The sequence below is a fragment of the Tyto alba genome, unplaced genomic scaffold (assembly GCF_018691265.1).
Source record: "Tyto alba isolate M040663 unplaced genomic scaffold, T.alba_DEE_v4.0 Super-Scaffold_30, whole genome shotgun sequence".
Classification (NCBI taxonomy): domain Eukaryota; kingdom Metazoa; phylum Chordata; class Aves; order Strigiformes; family Tytonidae; genus Tyto; species Tyto alba.
The window spans coordinates 1,752,505-1,764,802 of NW_024881305.1; the positions used below are offsets into that span (position 1 = coordinate 1,752,505).

At 48.6% G+C, this 12,298-nt stretch overlaps 1 protein-coding gene and 1 long non-coding RNA gene across 10 annotated transcripts; both read left to right on the forward strand.

Moving 5' to 3' along the window:
• The first annotated feature begins 2,735 nt into the window (after positions 1 to 2,735).
• On the forward strand, positions 2,736 to 5,892 carry LOC122154089. The gene is made up of 3 exons (XR_006166011.1): positions 2,736 to 2,776; positions 5,077 to 5,172; positions 5,657 to 5,892. It is a non-coding gene; the product is annotated as an uncharacterized LOC122154089 (long non-coding RNA).
• A 1,780-nt stretch (positions 5,893 to 7,672) lies between these two features.
• Positions 7,673 to 12,245, forward strand: UBE2T (ubiquitin conjugating enzyme E2 T). Of its 9 annotated transcripts, XM_033001915.2 has the most exons (8): positions 7,694 to 7,914; positions 7,954 to 8,064; positions 8,850 to 8,962; positions 9,306 to 9,375; positions 9,905 to 10,010; positions 10,517 to 10,615; positions 11,024 to 11,107; positions 11,938 to 12,245. In XM_033001915.2, the coding sequence occupies exons 2-8, from the start codon at positions 7,976 to 7,978 to the stop codon at positions 12,061 to 12,063; spliced, it is 687 nt and encodes a 228-aa protein (XP_032857806.2). In that variant the 5' UTR covers positions 7,694 to 7,914; positions 7,954 to 7,975; the 3' UTR covers positions 12,064 to 12,245. The 9 variants fall into 9 exon arrangements, with proteins under 9 accessions (XP_032857812.2, XP_032857806.2, XP_032857809.2 ...); XM_033001921.2 differs by lacking the exon at positions 7,954 to 8,064 and having other exon boundaries at positions 7,673 to 7,742; XM_033001918.2 differs by lacking the exon at positions 7,954 to 8,064 and having other exon boundaries at positions 7,694 to 7,897.
• The last annotated feature ends 53 nt before the right edge of the window (positions 12,246 to 12,298 follow it).

Here is a 12,298-nt window from a genome sequence, read left to right on the forward strand (position 1 = left end):
GCGCAGCTGAACACGGGGGTTTGGGCTTTGTGGGGCGCTCTGCCTTGTGCCTCCGCTCGGGCACTGCCCTGCCTGCACGTCCTGAGAGAACAGGAAAATCAAGGTGACGCTCCCGCTGCTCGAGGGAGCACTCAGCTGGCACTCTTGGGTAGCAAACCCACAACGTGTGCTAAAAGAGTCCCCTGCGTGCCATGCAGGAGCACAGGGCCAGCCTGCACGGGCTGCCCTGAGGCGGGGGCTCCAAGGTCCCCCCACAGCCTTTGGGGCCGTCCCAAGCCTTGCGGCCCCACACGGTCTGCAGGGCCCCTCCGAGTCCAGAGCCCTGCAGCCACATAAAGCCCATAGGATCACCCCAGTCCCAGTGCCCCTTGGCCCCACACAGCCCAAGGACTGCTCTGAGCCCAGGGCTGTTCAGCCCCACACAGCCTATGGGGCCTCCCCAAAGAGCCTATGGGGCCTCCCCACAGAGCCTCTGGGAACGCTGGCATCTCAGGACGCAGCCTCTGGGGCTGCCCCAAGCCCAGGGCCCTGCACCCCCCACATAGCCTACAGGGTCACCTGGAGCCCACTGCCCCATGCAACCTATGGGGCAACACCAAACTTGGGGTCCCACACAGCCCATGGGGCCACCCCAAACCTGGGGCCTCCCAGCCCCACACAGTCCACGGGACGGCCCCGAGTCCAGGGTGTCTCAGGGTGGGGGGGTCCAATGGGATGGGCTCATCCCATCTCTGCCAGTGGTGGCATCTTCTGCAGTGGGGCATGGCCAGGGGGAGTGGGGCCACACCGGCACAGGGACTGGGAGGCACCGGGCCAGGGCTGGAAGGGGCCAGGGTTAGGAGCGACTCTGAGGATCCCAGCATAGGGGACTGGGGAAATCAGAGCTGGTGGGGAGGAGGGGTTCCAGGAAAGGGGGGCTGGGGCACACTGGGGAGGGAGCCCAGAGCCAAAGAAGTGTCAGGGCTTGGGGGGGGGGGGAGCTGGGACCCACGGCTGCGTGCAAGGAATGGCAGGGGGATCACTGGTGCAGGCCTGGCAGCACTATGGGTGGTGTTGGAAAGGCGGCGGCTCAGCACCAAGGAGCTGCATCCTCGGACACTCCCGTCCCGTCGGGAGGGAGATCCGCTCCTCCGGGGTGATGGGGGAAGGCAGAGCAGGCACTGTCTGCCGGTGGACTTTGTGTTAGGATTTATCCATCGTTACTCTTCTAACTCTCCATGAACTGCTGACTTGAAGCCGTTCAACCAGCAAGGCTGGGCAGACTCCCTGCCACATCTGGATTATGTCTGTTCATCACAAATCAAAAAGCAGACAGAAAATCTACCTCACACCTGACATATCCCCACACTGCCACGACAGAAAGCAGGGAAAACCCCAAACCAACAATTAGGCCTTACCTCAAGGGTTACTCATCTGATGCTCCGGTGTCTTTACAACATGTCACCCTGAAAGGAAGATGCCACGGAATCACTGATCACGGCTCTCCCGTTGATAAGCATTTCTCTCTGCAGACAGAGATCTGCAGGAGGGATGCAGTGGCTGTCAGAGCATCACCACCCAAACCCAACTGTGCTGTTCCTGTTCCTGTGAGCATTGAGAAATCAGTTGCCCAAGTTTAATCACTCCTAAATGCCATAAATATATTCATCGAGGTGGATTCTGTATCAAAGATGGTTTGAGCAACTCGAGGCTTTTGCGTAATTCCTGAGAGAGGAGGAGGATCGCACCCAGCTCACCGCCCTGCGGTCCACCACCCCTCGGCAGAGCAAAATGGGGCACGTACGGACTGAGGACCAGGAGCTGGGAAAGAAAACTTTTAACAGTTTAATTTCCTCAGCGAGCACTCTCGATTGTCCAGCTAAGTCACACCGTTGATGTCCTCCTTGGCTATGAGCCTGTCCACTTAGGAAACGATAGGAATGCAATTACAAAGCTTTAAATACATCTGTCAGCCAACGGGAAAATGCAGCCTCGCGACTGCCCTCCAAAGCTGTGGTTTGGGCTTTTGAAGTGAAATCGTTGTCACTATGAAGTTGTTTAACCGTGTTCTGATTTGACAGGCTTGAGAACAATTCCTTAATTGGGATTTAAGAAGAATCCCAATTTTTTGTATTGGTTTGGTTACATAATCTCAGCCTCCACATCAAGCCAGACCTGACTCATTACCTGAGTTTAGGTTATACGTAAAGTACAGCACTTGATAGATGTAAGAAACTATGAGCTAAGTATATTGTTTATTAAGACTTAAAGGTCGGATAACAGAAGAAAAACAACTCCACATAAGGATATCATCGACCACCAGAAGGCAGAAAACGACCCCCTAGCAACAGTTGGCACATGCGCAGAGTATCTCCACCACTCTAGACCCCAGCAACAGTTGGAACATAGCATCTCCACCACTCTATGAACGGGAGACAAAATGTATAAAAAGGGACAGTTTGTACTACTCAGTACGGCAGTTGGTGGAGCGCAGACTCCCCTGTCGTCCAGCGCTGTTTTTGCTCGTATTCTACTTGCTATAATTAATAAAATTTTAATTGGATTACGACCCATTGTAGTCTCAATTTATAACAATTTCATGGTGCCGTGACTCAGATAAGGAACGGTGGATATCTGTCCTCCGGGGAGGCGCCCCGCGGCAATCCGCGGCCCCGCGACTGATAGCCCACCCCATCCTTACCGACGAACCTAAATTCTAGAATAATGAGCAAAGGAAAAACCGGTAAAATCCCATAAAAATTCTGTGCACAGGAGTCCGGACGAAGACGCAGGACGCGTAGGTATATTGCGGATTTATTCGCAGGTTTACCGTTCGGGCGGGATTGGGTTTCCTGAAGTATAGCGAATGAGAGGTTCGATATACTGAACCAAGCGAGTGCGGACCCTTAAGTACTGCATTTCCCATTTCCCGCGAGGGACTGGGCCAGGAACAAGGGGAGCGAGTGAGTGTGTGTTTGGAGATAATTCAGAAGATGGGGGCGAAGGGCAGCAAGCCTTCGACTCCCATGGGAAGGGTACCCACTGTACCAAAGAATACCCCTCTGGCATACATCTTAGACAACTGGGAATACTTCCCTGGAACCCTAGGGAAAGATAAGCAGAAGATGATAGAATATTGTACTAAGATATGGGGAGGGAAGAAGATTTCTAAACATGTCTTTTGGCCAGTTTATGGGTCAGGAGAAGATTGGGTAAGACAGCAATTAAACCTCTGGGTTAATAGTAAAAATCCCTTAACCCGGAAGAGAGTCAATATGTGGAAGTGTGGCTCGAGAAACCGAGAGCTAGACTTTACCCGCTGAATGAAATAAAAACTAAACAAAAGAAAAAGAAGGAAGAGTTAGATGAAACTCTTCTAACTCCCCCTCCTTACGTTCCCCCGCCTGCTCCTGCAGCCCCTCCAGAGGTCCCCAGAGCGCCCACTCCCCCACCACAATCAGAACAAGGGTCTCCCCCTCCTCCTAGACGCGTGACTAGAAGTCAAAAAGGGGCAGCTCAGATGTATCCTTTAAGGGAAATGCCCATGGGAGGACCTCAACCTGTGATTGGATATATTTCTGTACCCCTAAGCTTGGTAGACCTACGAGATTTTAAAAGAACCGAGATGGGAAACCTAATTGAGGACCCACTCGGAGTGGCGGAAAGATTAGATCAATTTTTGGGACCAAACCTTTATACTTGGGATGAAATGCAATCTATCCTTGGTCAATTATTTACTACCGAGGAAAGAGACATGATTAGACGAGCAGGAATGAGATTGTGGGATGTTCAACATGCTCAGGGACCTCAAGCAGATATTAAATGGCCACTCCAAAGACCTAATTGGGATAATCAGGATCCGGTGCATAGAACTCATATGCAGGACCTAAGAACTATAGTAATTCAAGGGATTAGAGAAGCAGTACCCCATGGCCAGAATATCAATAAAGCATTTAATGAAATGCAAAAGAAAGATGAAAGCCCTACTGAGTGGCTGGAACGACTGAGGAAGGACCTTCAGCTGTACTCCGGGGTAAATCCAGACGACCCTTTAGGGCAAGCGCTCCTCAAAACTCAGTTTGTGGCAAAATCGTGGGAGGATATCAGAAAGAAGATTGAAAAGTTAGAAGACTGGCAGAATAGAGGGTAAATACATATTGCCAGATGGGAGGGAAGTCTTGCGAAAAGGCATAGCACTCGAAATATTTTCAAAAATACACAGCAAAACACACTGGGGAACCCAGGCATTAGTTGATCATTTCAATCAACAGTTTGCCTGTATAGGCATATATAACATAGCAAAGACAGTCACGGCAGCCTGCGAGACCTGTCAAAAGGTTAATCGAAACAATATGAGACAAAAACCTCTTGGAGGACGTTCCCCAGCATACAGACCTTTCTCACACATACAAGTGGATTTTACTGAACTACCTAGGGTAGGGCGTTACAAATATTTATTAGTAATGGTGGATCATTTAACACATTATGTTGAGGCTTTTCCTACCTCCAGGGTAACTGCTAACCAAGTTACTAAAGTGTTACTTGAACACATTATACCTCGATATGGAGTGCCTGAAATAATCAACTCGGACAGAGGAACACACTTTGTGTCAAAAATTGTTAGAGATCTAACCGAAAGCTTGGGTATTAAGTGGGAATACCATACACCATGGCATCCACAAAGTTCGGGAAAAGTTGAAAGGATGAATGGAGAAATCAAAACTATTCTGACTAAATTAATGATAGAAACCAAATTGTCATGGATTAAGTGCATACCCATGGCACTATTAATTCTCAGAACCAGACCCCGAGCGGATGTGGGAATATCAGCATTTGAAATGGTGTATGGAATGTCCTATAGAATTGAAAATCCACAAACAAATGTTTTAATTCGAGACCATGTGATTAATGAATATGTTTCACAATTAGCAGAACATCGTAATAAGCTTTGGGAACACGGACTGATTGTGCAACGACCCCCGTTGGACTTAAAAATTCACAATGTTAAACCTGGGGATTGGATTTTGGTTAAAGTATGGAAGGAAGAAACCCTAAAACCCAATTGGGAGGGACCTTATCTTGTTTTACTAACAACAGAAACAGCTGTCCGGACTGCTGAGCGTGGATGGACTCATGCCAGTCGCATTAAAGGCCCCGTGACGAAACCTCAATGGAAAGTAATTAGTACTCCAGGTGATACCAAGATAACCCTGAAGAGATAATGATAGAGACTTTGTTTGAGCATTTTGCCGCATTGCCTCTTGGTATAAAGTGTATATTGCTGTTTTTACTTGCAATAATAATTTCTTTGTTCATTTATTATATATGGAAATGCACAAAGTGGGGTACAGAAAATTGTTAAAATATAGAAAATATACTGATATAAGTAATGTATGCATTTTAAATATACGAGTTAGGTGTAATCATTTAAACTGTAACTGTTACCCATTTGCTTGTTTTAGATGCAAGGCATACCAGGATAAATGGTGGACATAATGTGAGAAATTAGACAAGAAATTATTTGGGGAATCCCATGAGTGGTGGGAAAGTTTTGCCAAAGAAATAAACCCTCAATATTATCGGTACCAATCTGACGAACCGGTCCTCTTTGTAGCTGAAATCTTGGCTATAAAATGCAGAAGGGAAGTACTAACTGTGTCTTGCTTTGTCCCATTAGTTAAAGCTGCAAAGTGGGAAGCCTATATAAACAGGCAGAAAGCCCGAAACAGCTGTTCTCCTGAAGAATTCCCTTGCTGCCGAGAAGATGGTACACCCCGTGGCTCGAAGCAACCGAGTCGACGGGCGAGGCAGAGGAGGAACAAACCGTGGGGAAAAGGATCAGAACAATGGGACGCAAAAGCAGCAATGGTCTAACTTCCCCAGGACTGGTAAAAATATACTTAAATTGGCAAAATTGACAGACACCCTTTTTCCTGGCATACCGTTAGTTTTGTTACTGATAACAGCCCAGGCAAAAGGAGGAAATCATCATGAACCTATGGCTTGGAAATTATATAATTTACCAGAGTCAAAATTAATTCAAACTCAGAACAGTCCAGGGAAGTGGAATTTCTCCGTGGATCTATATTCCCTGATACCTATAGAACAGGACTCCCTTGTTTTTACCCAAGAACAAGCAAAGCTTCAAGCCCAATGCAAGGCATTTTATATATGTCCAGCAAATAACCCTGGTAGAAGTTATTGTAATTGGCCAGGACACCATGTCTGAACTCCGGAAAAGGTTAGATCAACGTAAAAAGATTGTGAGACGGGCAGATCGTGGTATGAAAACTGGTTTAATGTTTCACCTTGGCTAACCACTTTGTTATCTACTTTAGCAGGACCGCTTATTATATTGATTCTGGGACTTGTATTTGGACCTTGTATAATACGCTATATTTTACACTTTATTAGAGAACGGTTCGACATAGCTAAATTACTTATTTTAAGGTCTGAGGTAAAATATAAAAGTGTATCTATTAATGAAGACATAGATGATGAAGATTGTTGTGAATGCGTTATACCACGTAAGAACTATGATTGTAATTGTGAGATATTACCTTGTGAATGTTGTGATAAATGTTGGAATTGTGGAAGAAGGCTTGCTCGCAGTGCTAAGAAAGAAAGTAGCGTTTAATAAACAATAGTAGGATAAAAAGAAAAAGGGGGGATTGTAAGAAACTATGAGCTAAGTATATTGTTTATTAAGACTTAAAGGTTGGATAACAGAAGAAAGAAAAACAACTCCACATAAGGATATCATCGACCACCAGGAGGCAGAAAACGACCCCCTAGAACAGTTGGCACATGCGCAGAGTATCTCCACCACTCTAGACCCCAGCAACAGTTGGAACATAGCATCTCCACCACTCCATGAACGGGAGACAAAATGTATAAAAAGGGACAGTCTGTTCTACTCAGTACGGCAGTTGGCAGAGCGCAGACTCCCCTGTCGTCCAGCGCTGTTTTTGCTCATATTCTACTTGCTATAATTAATAAAATTTTAATTGGATTACGACCCATTGTAGTCTCAATTTATAACAATAGAGAATAAAATGGCATTTTAAGTCGCACCAGGAGGAGTCTCAAAATCATACCGGTGCAGGGGTTTGGCCGGCTCTTCCCCCACAGTGGCTCGGGGGCCCGTGTCCGTGCAGGGGGACGGGACAGAGCCCTCACACGGGCGGGGAAGGGACGAGGACGGGAGCCCCACGGCCTGCCCCCACCTCCTTCCCCGCGGCCTTTAGGCGTAGCGGGCCCGCCGCCCGGTTCCTCGCCCCGCTGTGCCCCGTTACATAGCGCCAGCCGGGGCGGGAGGGGTTAGGCCGCGCTGCCGCGGTTACGCGAGGGCCCCTCAGCGGGTGACATGGGCCGTCCCCACCGCGGCCCCGCCCGCTGCCCGCGGAGGTTTAACGCCGTTTGGGGCCGGGAGTGTCCCATGGGGACGGCCTCGGGTCCCCCCTCAGCTCCGCTCCGCTCCCCGACCGTCCCGTCAGCGCCCACGGCTCACCCCTACTGCGTAAGCCACGCCCATGCAGCGGGGTTTTTAGGGAAGGGGCGGGCTTGTTCTGCCGCCCAATGGCAGCGCCCCTCCGCTTCGAATTCGAACTGCCGCCGCCGAGGAGGCGGGGCTGGGCGGTACCCAATCAGCGCTGGCGTGGCGGGCCGTGGGGCGGGGCTCCCCGCGAGGCACCTCCCCTCGGTGCTCAGCGCCAGGAGCGGGGGGAAGTCCCGCCTCCGCCGCGCGCTGCCGGTGCGTGAAGGTGGGGGCGGCTCCCGGCGGGGTAATTAAGCCCCGGGGGTAATTAGGCCGGAGGGGCTGTTCCCGGCGGGATTCTGCGAGGCTCAGGCCAGGGACGGCTATTCCCATCCCTGTGAGGGGGCAGGTAGGCCCCCGTGGCGGGCAGCCCTTATCAATGTGAGGGGATTAATTAGGCTGAGGGAGAAGGGGTCCTGTATGAGGGGATTAATTAGGCTGAGGGAGAAGGGGTCCTGTATGAGGGGATTAATTAGGCTGAGGGAGGCGGGTGAAGCTCCTGCACGGAGGTTGTCGGGTGGGGGGGTTGCCTCTGGGCTGAGGAGGAGGTAGGTGGCTCCTGGCGGGGGTGGGGTGGTGTTAATTGTGCCTGGGGCGGGGGGGATGGTAAGGCCTTGGGGGGGTTCCCCCTCCTCAGGGGTGAGTGGGCAGGTTTAGGGTGCGAGCCAGGTCCCCGCAGCCCCCTCGGGATATCCTGCTCTGTGGGAGGTGAGGTGTAAGCTTGGGAAGGGGTCCCCTGTGCGGCAGGGGAGGGTAGAGCACTGGGGGGGAAGGTCCCTGCCTTAAGGGGTGCCAGGCATATTCCTGCAGTTGGGAGCATCCCCAACCCTCGGGCAGCTTTGGGGGTTTCTGACCTACAGGAAGGGGGGGGCAGGATGCCTTTGGGGTGGGAAGGGGGTCCCTGTCTGCTGGGGCGGATGGAGGAGACATCCCAGTCTGAGGCACCTCTGGGGTAGATGGACCCAGCAGGGCAGTGGGTACCCCTGTTTGTGAAGGGACTGTATTTCACCCTGAAGGGACAAGAGTTGTCCCAGGGCAGGTGTTACGGTCCTGTTAGGGGTGTGGAGCCCAGTCGTGGACTGGGAGGGTTTATTAGGGTCAGCTGGGGACTGAGGACTAAGACTGGTTATAAAGGGGAGGATGATTTGATTTTCCCCCTTCAGCTGGATGTGAGAGCAGATCCAGGAACAAGGTCCTGAGACTCCTGTTCTCACATCAGGATAATAACTTGAAACCTGGATAATTGTCCTTAGCCAAGGAAAAGTCTCAATATTAAGTGCTATTTTTGAAAAGCTAACTTTGCTAGCAATAAAATCCAGTCTCTGAGTTTCAGCACAATGCAAAGAGCATCACGACTGAAAAGGGAGCTTTCCCTCTTGACAACAGAGCCACCTCCAGGCATCACCTGCTGGCAAAATGGAACACAGCTAGATGACCTGCGAGCACGTACGTACTTCTCTGCTGGGACTTTTCTATAAGTAAGGGCTGCACTAGAGTTTTTTGCTAGGTCTGGATTTGCTGGATGGTGTGTACTTTATAAGTTGCATGGAAGCGTGAAATTTTAGGAAAACACTTGGGGCTTTTTTTTCTTGTTTTTCTTTAAACATAGCTTGGCCTATGGCTCAGCCTATGGTTTTGATTCCATGGAGTGGAAATAGTCTCAGATGACATTTTTTCTATTCCTGGATCTGAGCAGTGTTAGAGTTCTCTAACTGTGGGAGCTATGTGGATACTGGACAAAATCAAATAATTTTGAATGTAATGCTATGTTTTAATCTTGTTTTTAAAGAAATTTTAGGAGGTGCAGACACACCATATGAGAAAGGAATATTCGACTTGGAAATAGTCGTTCCTGAAAGGTAAATGGGAAACAGTATCTAGTTAAGTAGCTGGTGTAGTGCTTCCTTCAAATATAACTGATGTAAGATATCTGATACAAGTGCTACTATTTTGGTCTTCAGCCTCCCAATGAAGAATGTGGTTGATTAGGTGAGACCCTTCATTTATGGAATGTAATTATTATTTCCATTGGCTGATACACTTATTTCACATTGGGTATCCCAAGATGTGTGATTAATAACCTAAAAGCACTATGACAAGATCTCTACCTTATCATATTGTCTCAAAGCTCTCTGGAAAGGAGCTTGTTCATGAGTAGAAAGCTTCCTATCGCGTTTGCTGCTTTGTGGAAAGCTACCCAGGAAAGTGCTAGCCAGACACGGCTGAAAGCATCAAAGGCAGAGCGCTGACTCCTCCAAAAATTCGTGGGGAAGGCTGTCACTTAGTAAATGCCCAGGAGGAGGCAGCAATGGCATTGCTTGGGTAATGAAGCAACTGGTGTACAAATATAAAAATAATTTTTTGTTTCTTAACACTTATCCCTTACAGGTACCCGTTTGAGCCCCCCAAGATTCGCTTTCTGACCCCTATCTATCATCCTAACATTGATTCTGCTGGAAGGATTTGCCTGGATGTTCTTAAATTACCACCAAAGGTAGGGTAGCGCTACTTGGGCATGGGTAAGTGAGCCTGAAGAGGATAATGAACTCCTTATCTTTTTCTTGTAAAAGCTGTATTGAATGTCTGTTTGCTACTGACTTATTTACACAGGAGTACTGGAGTAGTTTTTTTGAGCAGCATCTCCTTTGTTTAGAGACTAGAACATGACCTTCTTTGTTCTTCTATATAAGTTTCCAAGGTTTTAAGGATTGGAGACAAAAGACATTAGGTGGCTCTCTGAAAATGGGCTCCCCTAGTGCCGACCCCACAGAGCCGTGTGGGATACAGCCTGCAGTGTCCGGCAGGCTTCCTCAGAGAGGTTGCAGCCTGAGTGTTGAGAGGAGATCTGATGTTCTCTGGGGTGGGGATTCAATGCCGTCAGCCCTGAGGCAGCTTGTGGGGCAGGTTGGGTTTAAATGCTCGAAGCCCTGAGGTTTCCCTAGGCAGCCTGTGGGCAGTTTCCTTCTGCTTAACTGCTTCTCTCGCCCTGTTTCCTCGAAGGGTGCGTGGAGACCTTCCCTGAACATCTCCACGCTGCTGACCTCCGTCCAGCTGCTGATGGCAGAGCCCAACCCCGATGACCCTCTCATGGCAGACATAGTACGTGAGCTCCTCTTCCTCTCTTGTGGCACAGACTGGGAAGGAACGGTGTGTTAGATTTAGGCTGTGCTTCCACTTCACGTGCTCTAGTTTAACACAGTAGCACATTACCTCGAGGTGTAGCTTAATCTGGATCAGGCCTGGGGGCATGGCTGTGTTTCCCTGAAGCAGCTGGGGCATGCAGTGCAGGGTTTATGCCAGCAGTGGAAAAGAGATGTTAAGGTCTCCTGTTCAAGCCTGCTAAAACAGCTAAACTAAAGCAAGCAAAATGAATTTAAGTCTCATGCTGCATGCTTGTAGTGGTTTTGGTCTGGTTCTAGGAGTCCTAAAGCTGGACCTTAGTCCCAGCTTCTTGGTGGGATGTTTGTATTAAATCAGATCTGTCTTTGTCTTGCTCGTTACATTTAGTCATCAGAGTACAAGTACAACAAGCAACTGTTCTTGCTAAATGCCAAAGAGTGGACTGAGAAATACGCAAGCCAGCAGAAGAGGGTAAGAAACACACTCTGCTTTCTCAGCCGAGCATAGCTTCGTCTTTTTGTGAACTTTTGTCTTGTCTCGGTTTGCCTTTCACAGTTACTTTGTGCAGCTGTATGTGGCAGCATTCATTCTTCCTTCCCCTTCTGTGCTTTGGGTGTGTAGCTAATTTCATTATGCCTCTCTTTACTTTTTTTAAGATCATTAGAGTCCCTTCTTCCAAATAAATGTGTTCATTTACAAATAATTGCAGTGCTTCTCAAGAAGGAAGGACAAGTAAGGCTGAAGCCTGATAAAACCCTTCCCTGGGGATCCTGCAGCCCTGTTTCTTTCTCGGCTCTGTTCCGACCAGACTCCGTGTTCTGCTGTGCCTGTTCTCCTCCTGCTCACCCGTTCTCTGACCAGTCTTCCTAGTCCACAGCAGAGCGCAGCCTTCCTGCCATCACCCTTCCCCTTTTCCTGCCTCCGTTCTGCACCCTGACTTCTCTCAGAGGAGCTGCATAAAAATAAATTCCACTTAAACAGATCAAAACCTGTTCCCAAAAATCAGGCTTTCTCCTTTACCTGGGTGACCAGAGTGACCTGGCTCATACACGTACGTGTCCCTTCTAGGCTCAGCTGTAATCCTGCTCTCCTGTCATTCACCCTTCCTAAAATTTCCAGCAGTGGGAGCAGGATAACTGAGGGTCACTGCATGAAAGCTGGCAGCACAGTCCGTTCTGATATTTGGGGGGTGCCGGGCGTTCCAAGGTGTACACACACAGAGCTGAGAGGGCACAGCGGTGCTAAGGGCTGTAAAACTAAATTATTCACAGCTGTTACTTTTAATTCTTGTGTTCTTACAGGCTTCCAAGCCTTTGGAAGAGAGAATAAACCAAAGCGAAACAAGTACCACCAATGACTCTACTGTGCAGAAACGGAAAGGGACTAATATCAGCATGAAGGAGAAGAAATCTCGCCTGGATTCCTAAGTGTTTTTTTAATTCTTGTTGGGACTGTCACCTTTGCTTTCCCTGTCCTTTTCTCTTTACACAGGTATACCTCAATATTTTAACCAATATGTAGCTGCAGCAGGCTTTGTTCTTCTATTTCCTAGGGTTGTTTTTTGTGAAAAGTTTTATTACATAAAATAGAAAGCTTTCATTTACAAATATTTTTTCTCGTTTGTTGCATGAGCTTTTTGGAATATTCTGAGGAAAAGGAAAA